Raw genomic sequence first — 25,053 nt, 5'->3', positions numbered from 1 at the left:
GTGTGTGTGTGTGTGTGTGTGTGTGTGTGTGTGTGTGTGTGTGTGTGTGTGTTGCTGAATTGGCTGTGTTGTTGCTTACCGGGGGTCTCAGTTGAACCGTATTTTAAAATGCATTCTATACTGAGGAACAAGCATGACTTTCCAGGATAATCAGAGAATGGAGACAATTGCAGTGTGGCTGGAACATAATTATGATGATATTAGTTTACATATCACAAGTCAACAGACATGCTCTAACATTGGAAATCAGATAGTATATGATCCTGGTGGGGGGCAGGTGGGAGAAGGAAGAACATGAAGGACCATGAGGCCAGAAAGGTGGTTTGGGGCAGGAACTGAGAAAGATCTGCCCCTTGCCTGTTCACTAATCAGATTAGAGAGCATTTCATCTCCATTAGGACTCAAAACTGGCTATAAACAGAAGGAAAATAACCTTGATGTCATGTAAGTCTTCAGGATTTCTTTCAGACCCTTTATAGAGTCACAAAGTTTCCAGGAGTTTTAAAAGCCAGCGTTTACAAGAGGAAATAATCATGGAGAAGAGGGAGAAAAGATCATGTATGCAATATATAATGTTCTTTTATCAGCCCACTGCAAATCTAAAGCCATATACAAGTGTCGGTCGCGGAGCAGTTACAGAAAAGCAGTTACTTGACACTCTACCTGCCTCACACCGCCCCAGGCCTTACACAGCCCTCACATAGTCCTCAGAGAGGCTGAGCAGTAGAGATCATCTAATGGAGTTCAAATAAACACCAGCTTCCTGACAGCTGGCCTCTGAGCGAATTTATTATTGAATTATACTCCTGCGTTTTCAGAACAAGCTGAGCTGACAGGCTACCCCATCAGTTTAAAAAGGCGGGGTGCAGAGAGAAAGACAATGATAAATTACCCTGATGGAAGATGGAAGAAGGTAAAGATCCTGCTTCCTCCAAAATGTCAACCATCATATATTATTCATGTTGGTTTTTTAAAAAAATTCCTCCCCACATTGAAATGAATGTTTATGATGATAAAGCAACTAGGTGAATTTAATTCAGGATGCAGGCAGCAACTTCTCACATCACCCTGATGAGCAGCTAACAACTCCTCTTCTGCCACTTGATCATCCCGTTATTGATTTCCAAACCGAATTACAATCTCTGTTTGCTCTGTAGCTTGAGCTTGCTCCTAGCTGTCCATCACAGGAAGCATTAGCAGAGGAGCGTGCCGCTGTGCTGAAGCTGGAACCACTCAGGGTCGAGAGGGAGACGGCCTGCATTCAAGTCCATGGGCAAGTGAGAGCAAGTGACTTTGGGCGAGCAAGGCTCAATTTTCTCACCTGTAATGCGGGGTCATTAATTCCCACACTGCAGGTTGTTTGGAACATTAAATGAGATAAGATACCCAGAAGCCCCATGGCTGACACATTCAGTAATAACACCTAGCACTTGCCAAGGATGGTCTATGTGTCAGGCATTGTTTGAAATGCTTTGTAAGTTTCATAAGTAGTAACCGCTTTACATCTCCCCCCAAACCAGATGACCTGGGGACTTCATCATCCTTCTCTTACAGATATGAAACTAAGGCACAGAGATGTTGACTCACCTGGCCAAGGACATGGGGCTTGTAAGTGGCAGAGCCAGCATTTGAAGCCAAGCCACCTGGCCCCAGATCCCATGTGATGAGGCTCTTTTCTTCTCTGCTAGGTCCTTTATAGTCCATCTCAGCATCTTCAGTCTGGAAGTCTAGACAGCAGGGTGCTTCTACAACTCTATAGACAGCTGTAGCTGGCCCCGACTTTCCCTCTAATACTGCACAACAAAAAGAAAAGCTGATGTGCAAAAGGTCTTAGTGCTCCCGAGCACTGGCCTCAGAGGCAGGTCCTGAATCCAGGGTTGAATCCTAGCCCTGCCCTTTGCTCACTGTGTGACCTTGGATAGGCCTCTTAATCACATCTGTCATATAATAATCCATACCTCATGGGGGATGTCTGAGGATTAAACGAGATGTAAAACACTTATGTGTCAGGACAGCAAGCATTTACTAAGTGTTAGTAGCTATTCTCACTAATAGCAAGAGTCGGTGTTAGCATTAGCAATGGCACTTCTATTGGTACGATAATTAAGTTCACAAACTCATCCTAGAAAAAGTGCTACATACCTCATTGCTGAATATCACCTTCGAAGTACTCCCTCTGGGAAGCTATGCACCGCCCAGTGCCTAGTCCACCCTTCAAAGCAAGTTTGGAACTCTTTTTCTGAAGTGGCCATCAGAGCTGTCATCGTATTACCCTTGATGTCTTGAATGTCATCAAAATGTCTTCTTCAATATTTCCTTTATCTTCGGGTAAAGAAAGAAGTCATTTTTTTATTTGTTTACTGGCTAAAATCTCCCTCACAGACAGTGCCATGTGAGCTGGTGCATTGTCATGATACAAGAGCCATGAATTGTTGGTGAAAAGTTCAGGTCATTTTTGTCTAACTTTTTCATACAGTCTTTTCAGGACTTCCAAATAGTAAACTTGGTTAACTGTTTGTCCAGTTGGTACAAATTCATAATGAATAATCCCTCTGATATCAAAAACAGTTAACAACATTGTTGCTACAAGTTCACAAACTTAATTGTAGATTTTAGTGTCACCATGAAAACGGGAAGAAAAATGAGGATCTAAGCCTGAAGCATTAGCACGGTTATATCACTGATGCAAATGTCCTAGCGCCATGGCAGGCAGAGGCAAGTGAACCTTTGAGGTTGTCAGCCCTTTTGTGGTAGAAGAGGAAGCTTTAACCCAGAGAAAGCTCTTGGCTCAGCAAGGTAGCTGCAGAGCCTGAGTCGTGGAGAACCTGGAATCCTAAGTGAGGGCTCTCAAGCAGTAATCCCAGTGTTCATAAGTCAGGGACTTTCTGCCTTTCCATCTAACACTGATAAATTTCAAGCAATAAGAAGTTAAGATATTCGAGAGCCATGCATCATGTTACTAATATTGTCCTCACTGGTGAACATTGGGCGAGAACTTACCAAACGCCTGCACCGTGAGTCTAACCGGCCCTCCAATCCAGTCCAAGGCATCAAGGTTGGCTGTAGGTGAACCCCACAGTGAAGGGCTGTGGTATAGACAGATGCTACCTCTGGACGGTATTCTGACAGAGGAGAGAGATCTGGCTGCCTGCCTGCCCTGCCTCTGCCTCTTTCTCCTACCACTGTCGAGCCATGTGACTCTACCCTCCGGGTCTAACCTGCAGGCCTCTAGAACCAATCCCAATCTGAAGAGAGGGGTTCAGAGCAACCCTCACTGCTCAGCCTCAAGGTCTTCAACTGTTCCGCTGTCTGGCCCTTTGCTTGCCAGCTGTGTCAAATGAATTTCTGTCTTGTCCGGAATCCCAACCTCACTCTTTATGCCTAAGTTCCTAATATCAGTAGCCTGGCACCCCTGCCACCTTAAGGACTTCTCTTGCTAGGCTCCCACTCCTGCCGCACCTGGGTCTGGAGCTCTTCTTAGGAACCTGGGCATTATTACCTGGTGACACATGGAATTTCCATATCCGGTTGCCCGGGGATCTCCCTCACCATGCCTGTCCCCATCAGGTCTTCCTCCCCTGTCCCTTGAGTGACTATTTCCCTTAAATGCCAACTGTCTATTGCATCACACCTCAGATTCAGCCTGCTGAGCTGGACTTTCTGCAGTCCTCTTTCTGTGTCTCTGCCCAGCATCAACCCCTACCCTGGGAAATGGGTCTAATTGTAATCCATCCAAGTCTTTCCTTTCTAGGTGAAGCAGGATCTGTCCTGTGCCCTGACAGGAAGACAGGACATACAGCTGTGGAATGAACTGGTCCACTGAGAAAATGTGTCCAGAGTCACACTTAGCAGAGCTGCCTTGAGGTTTTCTAATAACACAAACCATCTCCTGAGAAGTCTTCTTAGAAACAGGCCTCCAGCTACATAGCATAGAACAGCCTATCTAGACATGTACTACGCCTTCCATGTCCCAGCACACTGAGTCTTTCCGAGCCATGTCCCCCAGACCTGGCCAACCCTATTACCTGCAGTCAGGAGACTTTCTCCTCCAAAATTATCTCTGCCAACCATCTTCTCTCAGTTTTTCTTCTGCTTTGTCATAACCTGTGGGCTCACGTCTCTGGAAATAAATAAAGGGTTATGAACAGTCAAGGGCTCTGTTCTTGTGTGCATCTTTGTCAGATAGCAGAAGCTATTCCAGAGGGTTCCTGTGGGAGAGGACTCAGGCCAGAGCATCAGCATTGAGCAGCCAGGGTGCCCACAGGCTTGGGTGATCAGAACCCGGGAGCTCATGTTCCCTGAGTGTCTGAAGGAACTCAACAGCCACATAAAGCTAGGAGGTCATGAATGGTGGTATCTGGTCTCTGCAGGAGGCACAGCCTAAGGACCCAGAAAACACTAGTATTGACTGGGCCATCTTGTCATTGGATGCCCTCAGGTGGTATCAGGGCACCACAGCAGACCTGTTGGTGCTCCAGCCTTGACGGGTGATGGAGCAGAGGCTCCACCAATCTCTAGAGACCACGTAACTCACCAACAAATGAGAAGCTTTGACTCAGTCACCCCAGGGACCCTTCTAGCTTAAAAACTGAACTTCTTTTAATCTGAAGAAGTCTGTGGATTTCTTCCTCCCTCTCCCCATTCATACACACAACTGTCCAAGGGGAAAAACGTTTTTGTCATGAACTGGAGTACGTCCCTGTGATGTTTATTCCACACACCCAGCAAGTGGTCCGGAAGCTTCTGGTGGCACCTAACATGAGCCTAATTCTAAATGGAAGAACAAAAGTCAGGGTTCTTGGGCCTGGGGCTTGATTCTAACTGTGCGAATGTTTGTCTGTCCTGAAATGAATTGGTAGGCAACTCCCCTTTCTATCCCATGCTAGCTTTGTGTCCAGAAGCAAGGAGATTTAAAAAGTCAAATTTTACCCATTCCAGAATGTGAGTTCCTCAGACATAGGGATTGTGCTTCATTTACTGTTAGTTATTTCACTGCTTGGAACACCATGGAAAATAAAAGAGAAGCTGCGGGCACTGCCCTCCTGTAGTTTCCATAAGTAAATAAGAAAGTGGATGAATAAATATCTGTCCTACCACCCAGCATTGTGTGTGGCACATAGTAGGTGCTCAATTAATGTTCCAATAACCGAACCCTATTATCATTTACCAGGCCTTTGCCTTTATTTCTCTTCCCTCAACCCATCTATATCTATTTCTGCCATCATCTTCATTCATTTATGGGATATTTATTTCTTTGCTCATCATTTATTCAGTGCATACTATAGACCTACTTCTGTCCTAAGCACTGGAGTTCTAGAGATGAAAAGGACATGGTCGTTACCCTCAAAGAACTCACAATTTAGAAAAAAAGATGAGGTGTTTGAACTAATGATTACACTTTAGTGGGGTGAGTACACTGTGCTTTGTTTGCCAAAGAAGGAAGTGACTTCTTTCTCCTGGGGAAATCAAGAGAAGCCTCACTGAGAGGCAGGCCTTGAAGGGTGATTAGTAGGAATGGGGAGGAAAAATTCAAGGCAGATGAAAGCAGAGACAAAGGCAGGGAGGCATAGAAGTGCATGCCAAGGCAAGGATATGAGAAGCAATTTAACATGGCAGCAGCACAGGATGTGAGAATGGAAAACAGGACGTCATCCTGAAGAGGCAGGCAGGGGCCAAATCCTGAAGGGACTTCCTTACATGCCAAGGTGAAAAGTTTGAACTTTATCTGGAAGCAATGGATACTACAGAAAATGACCTGTATGGCACAGAGTTTCTGATGACATGGTAAAAAGAACCGTGATCAAGTTTGGAGAGTTGGGGATCTTGGATTTGCAGGGTGCCTTGAGAGAAGATCTGGTCCAGCTCCCTGCCCTCCAATAAGTCAGGAACGTTACAAGTGAAGGGAGTACATCAAGATCTGTTCGTTTCGGCCTGTGGTGATTGAAAAACATACGTAGTTAACATAGGAAGCGCTTTGAAATAAGTTATAAAGTACAATTTTATTTGAATATAATAATATATAGCATATGAGAGTTTATTTCCTAAAAAGAAATCCCAGGCACACACCATTGTAATTCTAGTGCAGTGCAGTGGTCCCGAGGTGAGTGCCCAGTATGGTCCATGAGGTACAAGAAGAAAATATTAGAACGTCTATAGATATTTACTTTTTATTTTACAAAAATAAGGGAAAAAATGAATGTTTTACCTGTATGGAATTCTAAGTTTTCACTAATTTTCTCCATTGAGCCGATGTGCATTGGCTATATGTCTGGACCAGTCCATAAGGTATTCTGAGGGAGATGAGGATCTACTCCTTAGAGAGGCAGGCAGTGGCCCTTTCCTGGTTTATTCTAGTATATTACAGCATGACTGCAGCGCATGTATGTGTATGCGCATGCGTGTGTGTGTAAAATCCAGTTTTAACCAAACTTATGTATAAAACGGTCCAGTAGCATAAAAAGATTCTTGCAAAGTAACGACAGATCAAAGATCATACAGTGCCAGGACAAGGAAACAAGAAAATGGCAGAGCTGATACTTCTAGTACAAAGTCTTCCTCAACTTCACTATGAAGTTAAAAACAGTGATGATCATTCTCATCAGATCTAACAAAAAGATAACCAAGAGAATCAAAAGTTTCAAGAATCTAACAAAAAGTTAACCAAAAGATTCAAAATTATCAAGAAAACCTTTTTGAAATACACATTTTCATCCGTTAAACCTTGCACCACCAAATCTAATATTATGCTTTGCAATATTAGCTCATGATGGTGGCACCTGTGTAGACTTTATTAGTAAATAGAAATACATCCAAGGAGCCTGCTCAAAATGTTTACAGAAAGGGTGTGTAATCAAAAAGTTTTAAGAGCCCTACTCTGATGATGTTAACTCTGATTCTTGAGGCAGCCAAAACATAGTGAGAGTCCCGATTATTTAGGTGTGTCTCTGTGTCAGACGATAAGTAGTTGGAGAGGTGAAGTGACTTTCCCGAGTTCTCATGGATGATCAATGATGAGTTTTTAATTTGAATCCTGGCTCTTCACCAACTCTGGTGCGAATGGGCAAGTCCATTCCCTGACTAGACTTGATTTTCTCACCTCTACAATGATAAGTTTGAAAGAGATGATCAGGAAGGTCTCTTCTAACATGTCATGACGTGTGGGTTCCCAAGAACATGTATTTAGGTGGAAGGAGTCAAGCTAGAAAAGCTGATGAAGGACACTGAGGCCGAGCACTAAGACGGAAAGCTAGGAAGAGAGAGTGGCAGAGCAGCCCGTGTGGCTGGGCTGGAAAGAAGGTCTCGGAGGTGCAGAGTGGACTGGGTCAAACCTTCCCTGGGAACCCCCTTGATGGGGGTGGTTTCACAGGCCATTAGCTCATGATGGTAGCACATGTGTACAATTTATTAGTAAATATAAATGCATCCAAGGAGCCTGCTCAAAAATGTTTACAGAAAGGGTGGAGCTTCTAATTTGGGCCCAAATCAGACTCTTATAAGATGTTGGATAAAGTAGGGTAGATGCTGGAAAGATTCCCAGTCAATCAGCATGAGTTCACAAAAAAGAGTTTAAGGGTTGGTACGAGTCAGGCCTATAAATACGTCTTAAAATATGTAATGCAAAGGAGTGATTTGCATAACCAATAGTGGCACAGAGCAGCAAATACTTTAAAGCAGAGAAAGACGAAAGGTACTTTTCACAGCCTTAGAGTGATTGTTCCAATCTCCTGAATACCAGTTTCATTCTGTTTTCATTAATCACCAAAAGTTAAAGCTGCCCTTTTTCTCCTTTCACCTTCCTTTATCGGCTTGTATAATATACATTAAATAACAAATCTGACTTAATTTCTGGCATTCATTGTATAAAGTTTTCAGAAATGAGGTACAGATGAGGGGGCTACAGAATCAAAATGGGAAGGCTGCAGGCTGAGGTGGGGTGGGTCTCCCAGGGGAAGGAACCGAGCTTTGAGATGCAGCTTGGGCTGACTATCTGGAAAGGCCCAGCCCCTCCAGCCTTCAGCTCCCCAGCCATAACTGTCAAGGTCAAGGAGCTCAGAGTTCTCTGGAATCATCTTCAGTTGCAGAAACACATCAGTTCTTTATTCAGCCAGTTAGTAATTTATCAAGAGCTTACTCTGTGCCTTGCACCCAAATTGCAGGGCAAACTCTTATTTTGGTGGAGGCTTTCTTTGGCCCACTCAGAAACAAACAACAACCATGGTCAATGCTAGGAATACAACAGGGAGGCAGATGTGTTCTCTGACTTCAAGGTACTCAAGTCACTGGGGGGAAGAGATTGCCCGATACGTGACAGCACTCAGTGTTTTTGCAGAGGCATCCCAGAAGGGTAGGAGTGCTGGGGGACCACTTACTAAATGCTCCAGGTGGGTGCTGAGGGAGAGGAGGCAATTTTTAGGTCAACAGGACAAGTGGAAGGTTCCAGAAAGAGGGAACAATTCGGAGATAAGTGTAAGCATGGCACTTGTCCTGTTCGCCATTAAGATTCTGAAGTGGGTAGTAGGGCTACTTGAGCCGGATTGGGTAGCACCCGATTTAAAACCATTATCCATTCTTAAACATGGTTGGATTCCATTTTGCATCCAGTTACAAAAAACTTCAGTCTGCATGGGCAGAGGAGAGAATGGAGGGAGGTCTAGAGGTCAGATGACTCTCCAAGGTCATATCGTTGGTTAGCAGAGTCAAAAGGAGGCAGTGACTCCCTGCCCAGGGCCCTTTTCACCACACCCCTGCCACTTCTCCCCGACCCACAGTTGAGATTAGTTTCTTATTTGCTTGATTCTGTTTTACAGTGGTTTTGTCTCTCCAACCGTTTCCTGTCTTGATCCCAAACCTGGCCACTGTCCTCGGGAAGCCATCAGGCAGATCTCCCCTGTCACTGGTGTCAGCAAAGGCTCTTCAGTCAGGCCCTGAGTATATGATTGGACTAACGCCAGCATGCTTGACGCCCCTCTTGGCCTAGCACGAACGCTCCTTCCTGGCAGAGTTCACCCAGCCTAATTGCTTGTTTTGTATCCCAGCTGCCTGACATATGCCAAACCCATGTGTTGACTCACTGGTGTCAGAGACAACTACACTCGAGCATTTCAAATTGGCTGTGGTGAGCTCCAGCTAGCAATCAGGGACTGTAATCCATGCCTTTCTATAACCCCAGCACCTAACACAGTGCCTCGCTTGAAGCACAGCAGTGCTTAATTCAATTACTTAATTTTTAATTAAATTAAAGTGAATTGTAGTGACTGAAGGTACATAACACAGCAGTAAGAGTAAAAACCTGGAAGTAAGAAGTCCTACCTTTGAGTGTCAACTCAGCCAACTGAGTTCATTGCTATATGACCTTGAGCAAGTCTTTTCTCTCTGACTTTCAGTGACTTGATTGTTTTTCACCTAACAAAGTCTCAGGGAGCAATACCCCATGCTTTTTCTCATAGCCACTGGAGCTGTGGTTCCAACCCTCCTCTAGCTCACATGTAAGTATGTAAGATTGCTATGTAAGTGTGAGTCATGTAATTATATGACAATCACAGTCATGAAGAGATACTTGGAAGGTTTAGAGGAGCCTAGAGGACGGGTGATTAATTTTGCCAGGAAAATTGGCAACAGCTTCACTGAGGTGATGATGGCTTAGATGGGACTCTGAGGATGAGTAGAGAATAACACCCCAAAACTCCATTGTGCCAAGACCAGTGACCAAGGGAAAACAAAACACATCAAATATAGCACGGGTGATAAGAAGATCATATGAGCCAGCTGGGAAGCCAAGTTGGGAACAGTGACTCGTACCCTCTGTTCATGATTCCTCCTCACGGTGGGCTTCCATTGTGGAATTTCACAATCAACGCAGCAACTATTGAGTTGTCGGAAAAGTCATGACACATTTTTGCGACGAAAAACATAGAAAAAATATGTCATGACTTTTCCAACAGCCCAATATTTCTTAGCCACAGTGACCCTTAGTGTGGGGTCAGTGTCCCAGTGGTGTACAGAAGCCGGCTCATACCAGCTCACAAGAACTGATTATTAGGAATTCTGCAAGCTACTTTTAAAACACGATTATTAATTAAATTATATAAAATTAAAGTTAAATAAATTATATTAAGAAAAAAAAGTAATAATCAAAACGCATCACTTCCAAGTTATTTTACTGTATTTTATTATCATCTTCGCACTGGAGTTTACTTAGGACTATTTGTATCTCTGTGGTGGAAATGCTATAGAATGGTGTCCTACTGGGCATCTCTTCCCGGCTCTGGGTTCAGTGACATCTTACTGGTAGCATGAAATTGGCCATGGTAGAAGTATTTACACCACAGAAATAGGCAAATGCTACAAATTAAAGCTATTTTTTTTAATTGAAAGCCAATTGTTAAATGTTTAGCAGTACACCACTGGTGGTATCCATTAAATAAATGGAGGAAGAAAGAAAGCATTTGGAAGCCCAATACTCACGCCTTTTTCAAACCTCCCTGGACGAAAACATGTGGCAGGAGACACATTTCAGAGGCATCCACAGAGCAGACTCCCCCATCTCCTTTGTCCCAGGGGAGGCTTTATGTGAAACGGGTTTTCTTAACAACTGAAAGTCATGGTGAAACAGAAGGAGGATGGAAGTGTTTTTCTCCAGGACTTAACTCCAGAGCCAAATGCCTGTTTTGGCAATAGGGCTCTGGCCTCCAGGGGCACATAGTCAACTTAATCTTCTCCAGAACCCAAAGCAATCCACAGGAGCCTAGGCTACAGTTACATGTGGTCAGGCTTGCTGAAGTGGAGGCCACATGATAGCCAAATGGTGCTGATTTAATGCTTCCCAGTTATCGGGGAACCCCCAAAGAGAGCTAAATCAGAGGAGGCTGGCCCACATGTGTTTGAGGGGCAGCAGTCAGTGCAGCCCCCAAAAGGAAACCATTCCCAGAAGGCTGGTTATTGTCCAGGCGGAAGACATGTATGTCAGAAGAAGGCTGGACAGTGGCCAGCACCAGGAGACGAGATCTGTTAGTAATCCTCTGGAAGGACAAAGTCCCAGCAATAAGAAATTCAATTTTCCTCCATTAAAGAAAGCATCTCCCAGTACCAGCCAAATACAATTGATGGAATAAATCTTTCCCATTAGTGGAGAGATAATTTCCCATAAATATATTGGGAGACCTTCAGAGCAGGACTGAGAGAGTCTGCTGAGTCGCGCTCGCTTAACTTGTTTGCCATGTAATTGCATTTAGACCAAGGGCCTCGGAAGGAAACCACTGACTAAATTAGCATTAACCAGATTGTGTGTAGTGAGGTGAAGTGGGGTGAGGTGAGGTGAGGTGAGGTGGGGCGGGGCAGGATGGGTGGGGGTGGTAGCTTGATGCATTGTAGGTAGTTGTTCTTGCTTTCAGAAAGGACAAGCTGACAAGTAGTGAGACCAGCTGCTTACAAGCCTGGTGTTAATTGCTTTTCTCATCAAACAAAGAAAAGTTTATCACTCTAAGAAGGTAGAGTTGTGAGCGCCAGAATAAAGCTGAGGCTGAGTTTGAGATTTTTTTTTTTTTTTTTTTTTTAATGAATGCCCACAGGCCTCATCAGTAGCTCTTCTCCAGGCCAGTAAAAAAGCCTTCTGAACCAAGGCGAATGGAGAAAGTTGTCTGGACAGCACCGCCCGATTTGTCGTCTCATCAGGGCTGTTGCCCCTGTGCCCTGGTCCTTTAGGACGCTGACCCCAGGGAGCGCCTTTGTGCCCACCCATGGGCAGTGGTAGACTGGACTAGAGTTGGGCCCAGAGCTGTGAGGCCTGAATTCAAGGCCTGCCTCTGCCACCACCTCCCTGTGTGGCTTGGGACAAATAACATAACCTCTGTGGACCCCAGCTTCCTCCTCTTTCACTAACTCAGTGATTTTTTTTTTCCAACTGGCTTTTTTTCTGGCTCTCCAGGGGCTAAGACTCCACAGAGTTGCCTTCAGAATGACCCCCAGAGGAGAAGGGGGCCCCCACCTCTGCTTCATCTAGAGCAGATCTTCTTTTTGTTTGTTTTCCACTTTGGGGTCCTTATAAAATGTCATCTGCTAAAAATGTTCTGTTTCTGAAATATTAGAAAAACCATCGTTCTCAGTAACCTCAAATCGTCCCACTTAATTACGCAGGCCACCATTTTTTTAAAGCAATGGCGTAGCAGTACTTGTTAGGCATTTCCAGGCACTACGGAAAGAAATACACCTTGACCCTGCCCTCGAAGAGCTCATGATCTAGGGGAGAGGAGACCCTCTAGTACAGTGTTATAGGGTATCAAGGTATTTGTGTCAGGTTTTGGAAGAGTTCTAATTGGGGCTATCAAGCAAGGCTTCAAGGAAGAGGTGTCATTTGAAGCTGGGCCTTAAAGGATGGGAATGTTGAGAGGGATGCAGGAATGACATTTGAGGCAGATGGAAGAACATTGCACAGACACAGAGGCTTTAAACAACATTTGCCTGGCAAGTTTGGGGAAAGCAGATGGTTAGTTGTCTGGAGCATGGAGGGAAGGTGGGAGAGGGGAGACGGAGAGGTGACAGGTTTCGGAACCCACTCCAAGGGGATGATGCTGTAGCATCTGCCTTCGCCTCTTTCCAATGCCAGATGAGAAGTACCCTCCATCCGGTTCACTTTCCTGTATATCCACTTCCAATGGTACCATCAGTGACAATTACAACCACTGCACTTTATGGAGCTTACTCTGTACTAGGATGAAAAAACAGAGGCTCAAAGAACCATCAGATACTTGTACAAGTTTAGAGAGCTAGAACGTGGCAAAACGGATTTGAACCCAAGTCATATGACTCCAAATTCACACACATCACTACACTATATAGCCCTCTCAGATCAGCTTTATCTCCTTACAGCATAATATAGTATCCTTAGGAAATAATCTCTGAGTGAGATACATGAAAACATCTCTCAATAACAATTCTTTTTTTTTCCTTTTAAAGATTTTTATTGGGGAATTGAGGGGATGGGAACAGTGCTGGGGAATTGGGGGAAGGGGAACAGACAAGTTGCTATCCTTTTGTTCTTCAGTCTAGTTGTGGAGGATGTTGCTTCACTGGCCCAAGTTGGCACCATCATTGCGCTCTTCCCGGGTGAGACAGATCAGTTGCCGGCTTCTGGACGGCCACTCACTGCGGCTGCTGGCCGCTCATGCTGGCTGCTGGCTACTCACGGTAGTCCATGGCAACCCACTGCAGCAGGGGCTACAGCCTACTCCGTTGCTGGCGATTCACGGCAGCCCAGCTCCAGGTTGAGCTGTTGTTCAGCATCTTAGCTGTAGAGGGCAGTGTCACAGGCCCTCATATGTGGGATCCAAACCAGGGCCTTCTGGCGTCCCAAGCCAGCTCTTAACCAAAGCACCACTCAGCAGGCCCTCAATAACAATTCTTTAGAGGATACTTTGGTGCCTTAAATTGAGGCAATATGAAAAAAAGAAGGTTATTGTTCATCTTGAGTGAATGCCATGAGACCCTGGGTACCAAGACTGTCTGGGTGACCGGCCTTCCATCTTCTGACCTCCTCAGGGTTGGAGAGATCCCTGCCAGCCAGGGTTCTGAACATGAATGTTCTCTTCTCTGCCCACAGGCACGCATGTGTCATTCGTGGTCAAGTGATGACATCAGATGGGACCCCGCTGGTTGGTGTGAACATCAGTTTCGTCAGTAACCCTCTCTTTGGATACACGATCAGCAGACAAGATGGCAGGTAGGAGACCTTTTGTGGACCAGGGTTGGTGAAGGCCATGCTCTTGTGGTCTTAGCACATGGCTACTGCTGGAATGACAACATGGAAGGAGGGTGGGACTGGTTCCGAGGACCTGAATTTAGATGCCCAGCTCTGCAACTCACTAGTTGTGTGACCTTGTACCTCGCTCTGGCCTAAGTCCCTTTTACTGTAAATTAAGCAGTTTCTTCTCTTTGGTTCTTAGAGTAAGCAGCAGGGTGCCTTATACATATCCTGCCTCCTGGCTTACGATATAAAACACTGTCATACTTTGTACAGACCAGACAGCTCCAGAAATGATAGCATTCCTGCTGTGTGGTTTCCATCTGCAACCACATAGGTCTGTGGAAGCCACTAGGTGATGACAGAACTCTGACCTTTGGTTCCCTATAAGAAGTATCAACAGAATGAAATCAAACTTTTTAAATCACTCTAGCTCTCCTATTTTCTAGTGTGTGTTTTTGAACAAATCTTCTCATCTCTGGGCCTCAACTTCTTCATCTGTTATATGGTCGTCACACTTTCTATGTCACAAATTGGTTATAAGGATTAGATTCTATGATGGATGGGGAAGCACCTTGAACATAGTAGGTGTTTGATAAATCTTAGCTCCCTGTCCCACTCTGGTTCAATGCTGTATTTCCAGGGTCTGGAACATGGTAAGCATGCAGTAAATATTAGCTGTTTATTAAAATTACAAACTATTAAATAACGAGATGCTAATTATTGCAGTACAAGCCATGAGAATATTTTGGAGAAAAGGGGAGGGGAAGGAGGAAAGTGGAATATTTAGGCTGTCAGTGGTGACAAGTCCTCTATTTTTAATAAAATCAGGTGGTGGCAGTCCATCTGGCTAAGTGTGAGCCCATAAGGTTGGTTTTCACTCTGTGTTGGAAATGGTGCTCCAGCCTGATTGATTTTAGCACCTCTTTAATCCAATATCAGATGTGAACACGTCCCAGCCGAGGTGATAATGAAGTAGAGGCTCATCTGTTTGTAGACATGTGTGCCTCTTAGACGGGGTTGGCAAGCTTGGCCTGGGGAGCCCTCTCCCCCTCTTCTCACTCCCTGTGAATGGGACGGGGCACAGCTGGAAGAGGTTGGCGTCCAGTCCCCAGGGGCAACCTGTCCAGGCCAGGCCCCCGCTCCCTGCCCTGCACACATTCCATCCCAGGAAGCACCTCAGTGCAGACTTCCACTGCAGCATAGAGGGCTCTCCCTCCTCATGCTGTGTCTGTACTACCTTCCAGCTCAAGGCTGCCTGCTTTATGGAAATGGCAGATGTGAGCATCCTAGGCAACAGGTATTCTGACTGTATTACTACACTCTATGAAAGTCATCAAAAAGGAGCCATGGGGGGCTGGCCAAGTGGTGCATTGGTTAAGAGTTGGCTTGGGACGCCAGCTCTGAGCAGCAGGGCCCCAGTTAGGATCCCGCATGAGGGCCAGTGACGCAGCACCCTCTACAGCTAAGATGGTGAACAACAGTTCGACGTGGAGCTGGGCTGCCATGAGTTGCCGGCAATGGCGTGGGCTGCAGCTCCTGCTGCAGTGGGCTGCCGTAAGCTACCATGAGCAGCCGGCAGCCGGCATGAGCGGCCATCCAATGGCCGGCAAGCAACTGCCTCACCCAGGAAGAGAGCAATGATAATACCAACATGGGCCAGTGAAGCGACGTCCTCCACAACTAGACTGAAGAACAAAAGGACAGCAACTTGTCTGTTCCCTTTCCCCAATTCCCCAATGCTGTTCCCTTCCTCCAAATCCCCAATAAAATGTTTTTTAAAAACAGGAGCCATGGGGGCTGCTCTTTTTTTTTTACCATGAAAACTTGTCCATCATTCCGTTTGCCCTGCTGTGCTTGGTTAGGGTGGGTCCATAAAACACACCAGAGTTGTATAAGCTTGGTGACCCTTGGGAAAAGCTCACTTTAGTTCCTCCAAGCTTTGATTCCTCCTGTGTGTGCTGCTCCTGAAATCCCTACTGCCCCTTGAGAGCGTGGGGGTCCCAGGAGGTAAGCATCAGGCATATTTCCCATATCAGCCTGCTAAATTACACCACAGTAGCCGGAGTTGCTGCAACTTAGAAACTGAGCTTCAGAATAATTCTTACCAATGCATGAAGGGGCTTAAACTTTCTTCCCAACGGAGACACTTCATAATGTGTGGGAAACTCATTACTTAGTCTCTAAGTGTCTGAAGATCCCTGTTAGTTATACATGGATGGGTAGCATCTGCCCATTTCCCTCTCTGTCTTCCCTGACTCACCTCCTTCCTTACCTCTCAGACCCCAGGAGACACTGTAAGCCTAGAGATATAGTCGCAGATGCAGTATATGTATGCAAGGCCAGGGACCATACCTGACTCATCTGTGTATTCATCACTTTTCATGGAAGGCACCAGGGTACTCACCCTCGTCCAGCTCCCCCACCTATGCACATGCACGCATACACACACACACACGCCACACACTGAAATACCAGACCCTCAAGTCTTAACAAGAACTCATCAACAGAAAGAAGCGGCGGAGACATTAGCCCAAGAGATCATTAAAAAAGATGGAAAATAGAAGTCATGAAGAAAAATTTCACAAGAATAGCAGACAAGAGAAGCCGTTCAGGCTCACTGAATTGAAAAATGGGATTATACAGAGCGTGATGCCGAGGGAATGGGGCCCTGTGCTTTTCCCAACCATTATCCCATCTAATTAATAACCCTGCCAAGTGATTATCATCATCAACTTCATTCTACATGAGGAGACTGAGGCTCAGACAGGTGACATAACTCACCTATGCAGCACGTAGCAGCGCTTGGACTGGCCCTAAGCTGCTTGGGCTTCATCTGATAGCCAGGCCTTTGCTTTGGGGTCCAAGTCACATCCATGTCCACAACAAGGTTTCCCTCCCGATGCACAGGCCTGGCTCCTGGCAAGAGGCATCTGCACCCAGCTCTTGGCAAGGCCAGCTGCTCCCAGCCTGCTCCCAGCCGTGAAAATATGTCTTTTCTTGTTTGTCTTCACTCCCTTCCCACACTCATCTTCTCATGAAGGCAGCTGATCAGTCGGGCCAAAATTCTGTGTCATGGTTTAAAATGTTCTGTCAAAGAACAGATGCTGTTCAGTTCTGTGACAGAAAAGTTACTCTCTGGGTGTTCCCCGCCCAAACCACAGATATTCTCCTGGAGAGCCAAAACCTGAGCTCTTAGATCAAAATAAACATCTTCCCTGGTGTTTCTCTCTCATTACTTATCAAAGGATGGTGGTAGCCAACTGCCTCTACCCAAGTGTGGGCCTAGAAAGGGCTGAGTGAGAAGCAGGCGAAGTGGGTGAAAAGCTTCTGCAAAGGGCAGCAGAGTCAGGTTTTGGAGCCTGGGGACTTGAATCTGGGAGTGCTATCTACCAACAGCAAGATGCGACACTAGGACAGGATGGTTCAATGCAAAATCCTTATAGCTTCTAGAGGAGGGGAGAACAAGCTGGGACAATGAGCCCAATCCCAGAGGGTGTACTTACCAGAGATAAAGGAGAGGTAGGTCCTGCACTGGTGTCTCTAAAAGCAACTGCACAGGTAAGCATTGGGTTGACTTACAATCACAGCCAAAGTAAGAAGAAACTTAGGGTGTTTCGTGGACAGTCAGTTCAGAAGACTTCGACGATGTCACTCATGCGTTGATTCTGTAAACTATAACCATCAAGCACTAGGCTCAGTTCTGGGAGGACTGAGAGGAAGCCCTGTCCCTGGATTCCAGCACAATGCGATACCACCTCTAAGGCGGAGTGCACATGGTACAATCAGAACCCAGGGAGGGAGCTAGAATTGTGACTGGACAAGGAGTTAGCAGGAGCTCTCCATCCGAAAAAGGGAAGATGTGGACAGGCCTTGAAAATGCATCCTAAAAGTAATAGCTAAAAGGACTTTGTCCAAAGAGACGTCACAGCCAGGAGGTGGCAAATGGACAGAATCGCTGTCCCCAAGTCCTGAGGACTGTCAAAGCCAGAAGTAAAAGACTAGTTTGAAGTCACCCCAGCAGTCAGAAGAAGGCCCAGAAGCTAAGGGGTTATAAGGAGAGGGACCCAGGCTCAATTCCAGAAAAAAATTAAAATGTCTTAACCTCCAGGACTAACCAAAGATGGAACAGTCCTCCTAGCAAGGCCCTCATCACTGGAAGTGTGCAAGTGAGAACCGAATGGCCCATGGATGGGGATTCTGTGGAAGTGTCATCAGACTGGCCGAGGGCAATGAGCAAAGGCCGGCTAACCAGCTTCGAGGACACGGTCACAGAGATCGCGTCGCCGCCGGGCCTCAGCCTTTTGGCGCCCCTTTCACTTCAGATACACTGTGACTCGAACGGTGCCCATCTCTAAATTGCTTAGCTGTTTTAGAATTCCAAAAGCCTCTGCTGAGAAATCTACCATGATCAGAGCTAAAATTTCTGTCGCGTCATAAGAATATTAGTGACTTAAGAATAGTCCATTTGAACCTTTGCATTTTATAGATGGGAAATTGAGGATCAGAGAGGCTAAGCGTGTTACCCAAGATCACACAGTAGTTCATGGCAGAGGCAGGACTAGGCTGAGGGTTCCTAGTGCCAGGGCAGGGCTTGTTCCACTTTTTCCTGCTGACTTTTCACTGGTTTCAGCTCCAAGAGGCCCCACATACCGGAAGCACAGTAGCAGAGACTCATCAGCTGTCCTGTGTCCTGGCTAATGGCTTACATCACAGTGGTTATTGATTTGGTTTTGGCAAATTCTCTATGATGAATCATTTTCAAATGAAAATAATGCTTTCTGGACCCCCTATTTCTGTTTGTGGCTGCAGTGAAGTCTTTTAGGTTTTAGAGCTTCCTCAACCAGTGCTCAGACCCTTTGGTGTAATTTTTTTTTCTCCTTTCTCTGTCTCTCTTTCTCCTCCTTCTGCTCTGCCTCCACTTCCTCATCTCCTGTTTCCTGCTTTTCCTGCTCTCCCTCTCTCCTCTCCTTCTGAACTCTCTCCCCTCCCAAACAGCTTTGACTTGGTCACAAATGGCGGCATCTCCATCATCCTGCGGTTCGAGCGGGCACCTTTCATCACACAGGAGCACACCCTCTGGCTGCCTTGGGATCGCTTCTTTGTCATGGAAACCATCATCATGCGACATGAGGAGAATGAGATTCCCAGCTGTGACCTGAGCAATTTCGCCCGCCCCAACCCTGTCGTGTCTCCATCCCCACTGACGTCCTTCGCCAGCTCCTGTGCAGAGAAAGGCCCAATCATTCCGGAAATTCAGGTACCCAGCTTTCTTAACTGAGTGTCTCCATGCCTTTATTTCATTTGGGGGATGGAAGAGGATCTCAGAGACCGGGAAAAGAGAGACCCCATCAGCCCACCATGCAGAATCCAAGTGCCTGGCCCCCTCCTAGCATCTAATCAATTCCTAGTCCATGTTCACTCTGCCATCCAGTTTACTTCCACTTTCTTTTTCCCTAAGCTCCAGTGTCCCCCCTCTCTCATTATTTCTGTTAAAAATATTTATGACGATAGGTTCTACCCAGAGCAGTGAGAGAGAGGATCCCAAATAGTAAACTTCATAATAGAAACTAAATAAGAAAATGTATGTGAAGGTCTTAGCACAATGTCTGGCACCTAATAAGTGCTCAATAAATTTTAGCCATTATTATTATGATTAATATTATGATTATTATGTATTAATATTATATATAACATATTAATACTATTATTATTTTACATGCACTGCTTCCATGCCAATTAAGGATTGCTTTGGCCTAAATCTATAAACACAAGTGCTTTACTTAATTATCATGAAAAGAAAGTAATTTGGAAAGATGCATTTTAACCTAATAGAAATCAAGATAGATTTTTTTGCCTGAAAAGAGCTGTGCAGAGTTGAATTTCTTCCACTATCCCAGCCCAGTTTCTTCTGGCAGAAACGAAAGCCTGGGGAAGAGGAGAGATGGCAGTGCCGGGGAGAGGTCCCAGTGGTGCCTGCCTCAGGAGAACTCTGGCTGTGTGCACATTCATGGACTGCCAGTGCTGATGTAGCAGGGTGTTTTTACATTCTTGTGTGTATATTTCATGCCTGGCTGAGCAAATACATCTCTCTGCGTATACCCCGTTGAGTGGCTTCAGACGCCAGCCCACAAGAAGAAAATAAAACTATTTTGAAATTCTCATGGCACCCCCAGGTTGAAGCCTCACTCCTTTTCAGAGATTCAGCGCTTGTCTCCTCTCTCAACTACCAGGCTGACCTTTCTTCGGAAATGGCTGTCAGTAGAGACAGAGCTTGCTGGAAAGAAGTAATTTGTTACTCAACCCTGGTTCAGCTCCAGCTAGACATTTTCCCAGGAGCAGGGACTTTGGAACAAATGAGGTTAAAGGTCCCCACCCTCTTTACAGGGCTCCCTGGGCTGGGCGTCTCCAAGCCCATCTGGGTCACAAACCTTGCTTATGACTAGATTGATAAAATACATGAGAATAAACTCTTGGGTTTTCCCAGTCCTATTATTGGCTAGCCTTTGCAAGCACTAGGAAATGGTAAATTTTAAAGGGGATGTTAAAGAAGGTAAATATTTATGAGAGCATCAAGATGGCACTTGAACCCCGCCTGTGATGCACCGGGGTATACAGCCTACTTTGCCTAGAATTTGTAAGCTGAAATTTAGGAAGGTAGCTTTGGTCCAGGCGCAATCTCTGAAATTTTGTGTGCTCAGGAGAATGGGGTGGGAGTAGGAGTTCACACCCATCTATGAAATGGAAAGTAACATACTTTCTTTGTGAAGGCCCGGTTCCTCTGTGAACACAAGAATAGAATAATCATTGTCCTTTTAATGGATATGCCAGCCACAATAGATGTAATGTCCTCTTCTTGAAACAAAGCCCGGGCCATGAAGCTGACAAAAATTCTCTACTTTTGCCATATTCCAGAAAATCTTGGCATTAATTTCAACTTTCCATCTTGGAACTGAGCCCATTGCACCCAACAGAACCACTCCATTCTTCTAAAACAGCATTGGAGCATGGAAACTCCATGAAACCAATTCGACCTCTTTCTACGGACAAGCAGGGGGCGTTAGCTGCAGGGCCTTGGCAGGCTGTGCTCTCCACCCTGCATAATTATCTGGTCAACATCTCATAGCCTCTGTTTACTTTCCTGAAGAGGAAAGCCATCTGAAACAGATCATACTTTAGGGAAGTTTTGAGAAACAGTCCTTCTTGCTGATGCGGCTGTCTGCAGTAGTCTGAGGGCAAAGTCTTTCTCCATAGTTCGTTCCCCCCGCATCCAGCACCACCACCACCACCAGCAGCAACACCATCCCATTTAGTAACATTTACTGAGTCTCCATTAGGGGCTGGGAACTTTATATATGTGACCTTTCTCAATCCTCATACTAATCTAGTGAGAAAACTGAGACTGAGTGGTTCCATGAGTTTCCTAGGATGACATAGCTAGTGACTGAGAGGCGATGTTATGGTACGTATTTCACATGCATTAGCTTATGTCTCCCCCTCAATATGCAATGGGCTGAGCATCATCATCGCTGTTGAATGAAGGATGAACTTGAGCTCAGTGAGGCAGGGCTGTACCGTCAAAGAACTGACCCAGGAAACCCGGCCTCCTGATTCTCCCTTCCCTCCTTCCCCCACTCCCTTTTCTCCTTTCTCTTCCTTCCCCTTCTTCCTCCTGCTTCCAGCTCTTCTTTCTCCTCTCTCTTCTCATTCCTGCTTCCTCCTCTGCCTCTTAACACGCCGAGTACATGGGACTGTGGCCATCCCCCCTCCCCCCGGGATTCCATGACCATCACTTGCTGTGATCTCTCTCTTCAGGCTTTGCAAGAGGAAATCGCGATCTCTGGCTGCAAGATGAGGCTGAGCTACCTGAGCAGCCGTACACCTGGCTACAAATCTGTCCTGAGGATCAGCCTCACCCATCCTACCATCCCCTTCAACCTCATGAAGGTCCACCTGATGGTGGCTGTTGAGGGCCGCCTGTTCAGGAAGTGGTTTGCTGCAGCCCCAGACTTGTCCTACTACTTCACCTGGGACAAGACAGATGTCTACAACCAGAAGGTGTTTGGGCTCTCGGAAGCCTTTGGTAAGTCTCCCCGCCACAGTACTCAGAGAGACAACAGCACTTGGGGATACAGAGCTCTTTTTCCATCTTGCCTTTTTTCTTTCTCCCATCCTCTTCTCAGAAGTACCTAAGGCTTAATTGGCCTTTGAGACCTTCCAGTGACCATCCATGACCTAAAAGGATGTGCTCAAAGACCTGAATGTGGAAAACTTGACCATTGAAAGTAGGAGTTACAAAACCAAAAAGGCCCTTGAAAAAAATACTGTGGTGGTATGTGATGGGCAAAAAGAGGCTTTGTGCCACAAAGATAGAGCCATGTGGATATTGCCCTGGACCCCACAGCCATCGGGTCTGAATTTACCCATGAAAAATGGGTTTCTGGATGGAGCTCCTGGGTTTCTCCAGTTTTGTTGAGGTGCATGAGCTATAAGATTCTTCCTTCATCAGAAAGGCGTTTTGGCCTCTCTACCTCATTTCCAATCAGAGAGGCTGTGTCTTTGTTGTTGCTATTGCTATGTATTTTTAAGATGACACAGAAGGTAACTATAGCCTCCCCCTGAAGTCCTAGCCTCCCTCGGACCTTGGGTTTCTGGGTTGTCTGTGCTCATTTCAGCTCCTGGAGCAGGATCCCAGGATTGGTTCAGAGCTGGACTGTTAGTAGTTCCAACCCTTGAAGGTCTAATCCTCCAAGCACTTAGATTATCAGCCCAGGAAATCCCTTCTCTTCCTGAACCCTACTCCAATTTCATTCCCTTCCTGATTCAGCAAAGGCAGAATGAGCAAGCAGAGAAGAAATAATGCTGTAAAAAGAGAGGGAGGGCCAGCCGAGTGGCTCAGTTGGTTAAGAGCTCGCTCAAAAGTGCAAGCTCTGAGCAACAGCAGTTCGATGCCCGGCCTGAGCTGAGCTGCCGCTGAGCTGCCAACAGGTGGCAGGATGGCTCAGCTTAAAAAAAAAAGAGAGGGAGGGAGAAGGAAAGAAATAAGAGAATATCTACTGAGCACCTACTCTGGACAATGTGTTCCCCTGGACGTTGGTATCTCAGTTAATCCTTACAGCCACCCTGTGAGTCAGAAATTGTCCCCACATTCCTCATGAGAAAGCTGAAGCCCAGAATGGTGAAGGATGTGCAAGGACGGAATGGAGCTGGATTTACCCCAGATCTTCCCTGTACTTTTGCATCCCACCCTACCCCACAAGGGCACGTTGGGAGCCAAGAGGCTACCTGTCACTGATTTCAGTCCTTTCGGTATACCAAACTATCTCTACAGTCTCTTCGAAAACACTGACGCCTTACAACCTCTTCCGATGAAATGAGCACACTTGGTGTACCCCAGCCAGTTAAAAAGGGATGTGTCTGCAAAGTGAGACTTCAAGGGCTGACGTTCACTTTCCTGAGATGACAGGTGACTAGTAGGAGGCCTTATGACTGCTTAAGGAGCTCAAAGTCACAGGGAAGAGGTCACAGGGACATCTTCCAGCCATATTCCCTTCCTGCCATAGATGACCAGCAATCTTTTATGGCGCCTAAAAGAAATGTTAAGGGGCTGCCCACTTGTTAATTCCTGTCTTAAGCGTATGGGAGGATATTGTGCACTGAAAAATAGTGTCTGCACGGAAAGATACTTGGAAGAAATGGCACTCGCACCTCTGCCAGTTCCTTTCCATAGGACAGTCACCGGGCTCTGTATAAACCCACCTCGGGGAGTGTGCCATGGTTAGCCCACATCCTACTGACCTTCTAAGGGGTCCTGGATTTATGGAACAAAAGGGAAACCAGGGGATTTCAAGCAACTTCCTCAAAAGCAAAGTTCCTCAAAGCAACTTCCAGCTTTCGAAGTACCCTAAGTGAGCTCCTTTTCCATGTAGTCATTGTAAATGATTTTGGATTTTTTTTTCTTTATTAAAGCAATACCATGCTCATTAATAAAAATTGCATAAATGGACAAAAAAATAGAAACACAGTCATACATGTTCTTATAAAGAAATACAACCTCTTGTTAACATTTAAATGTTTTTTCATGTATAGTTTTTAACATGTGTATAATACTGTATATAACTACTGTTTTCAACTTAGCATTATTGCTATGTCACCCGTGGTCTTCATAAGCATAATTTCCAGTAGCTGCATAATATTCCTTGAGGGGATACACTTTGGTTTGCTCAGCCTCAAGCCCCTTTTGAACATTTAGATTACTTCCAGTTTTCCACTATTAAAAATAATGCTGCAGTGACGACTTTTGCGACTAAAGTATTTTTCATACTAAAGATTATTTCCCTGGAATCGATTAACCTGGGTCCTTTAAAAAAGTATTGAGTACATTTGTCTGCTTTTCCTAATAATGTACTGTCACTCTTCAAAAAAAGGGATATTAAGGCTTGGCATCCCTGTGTTAGTATTGCACATAGATCTGGTTCTGCTTAGAAATATGATCTTTTTTCAATTTTACAGAAGATAAGCAGGGGCCTTGCCTGCAGAGCTAAAGCCAAAGAAGAGCCGTTTCTCACCTATCTATTTTGTGCCTTTTGTTGCCTACAGTTTCCGTGGGTTATGAGTATGAGTCCTGCCCAGATCTGATCCTGTGGGAAAAAAGAACAGCAGTGCTGCAGGGCTACGAAATCGATGCTTCCAAGCTGGGAGGATGGAGCCTAGACAAACATCATGCCCTCAACATCCAAAGTGGTGAGTGGATTAATAGAATTCCCAGAGCCAGGTCACAGGTCTGTCCCTACTGTCATGTCCTGTATGCCCTGCCAGACACAAAACACACACTTCAGATTCCACAGGCTCATATGTGATCAACGGGTCAGGATTAGTCAATAAATGTTCCTTGGCTACCTGCTCTGTGCTTGTCACTGCAAGGCTCTGGGTATGCAGAATTGAAAGGCCTCCAGAATTTACTCTGGTCAGAGACCAACACTTCCCAGGCCATTTCCATGCTGTGCCAGGGACGGCGCCATCACAGAGGGAAGCGTGGGACACCAGGACATAGACGAGGAGTGCCTCACTCAGCTTCATGGTTCAGCAAAGTGTCTCTTTGGAGAAAACTTCTGGCCTAAATCTCACAGGGTCCATAGGATTCGCCCTGCATCTCAAGGAGGGAGAACATTTGAGGCAGAGGCCATAGTCTGTGCCAAAGCACTAAAGACTGAAAGAACAGTAATTGGAGAGAAGGTTCACCGTGATTTGAGCAAAGAGTGACATGAAGGGAATAGCAAAAGCCAGAACTGGGGGCTTGAGCAGCTGGAGCGCAGGGT

At 45.8% G+C, this 25,053-nt stretch overlaps 1 protein-coding gene across 11 annotated transcripts in view; it reads left to right on the top strand.

Annotated features, from left to right (window-relative positions):
* Positions 1-25,053, top strand: part of TENM4 (teneurin transmembrane protein 4) — a 601,437-nt gene that overhangs the window by 519,126 nt on the left and 57,258 nt on the right. For all 11 annotated transcript variants that reach the window (XM_019623651.1, XM_019623656.1, XM_019623660.1 and 8 more), the window contains 4 exons: positions 13,595-13,714; positions 18,734-18,995; positions 21,551-21,818; positions 24,335-24,478. In XM_019623651.1, the coding sequence (XP_019479196.1) occupies positions 13,595-13,714; positions 18,734-18,995; positions 21,551-21,818; positions 24,335-24,478 (794 nt within the window). The remainder of the gene's footprint in view (positions 1-13,594; positions 13,715-18,733; positions 18,996-21,550; positions 21,819-24,334; positions 24,479-25,053) is intronic.

This window comes from Hipposideros armiger, unplaced genomic scaffold (genome assembly GCF_001890085.2).
Source record: "Hipposideros armiger isolate ML-2016 unplaced genomic scaffold, ASM189008v1 scaffold_556, whole genome shotgun sequence".
In the NCBI taxonomy this organism is placed as follows: domain Eukaryota; kingdom Metazoa; phylum Chordata; class Mammalia; order Chiroptera; family Hipposideridae; genus Hipposideros; species Hipposideros armiger.
Note: the sequence above shows the minus strand (reverse complement) of the source record. Positions and strands in the feature narration are given on the sequence as shown.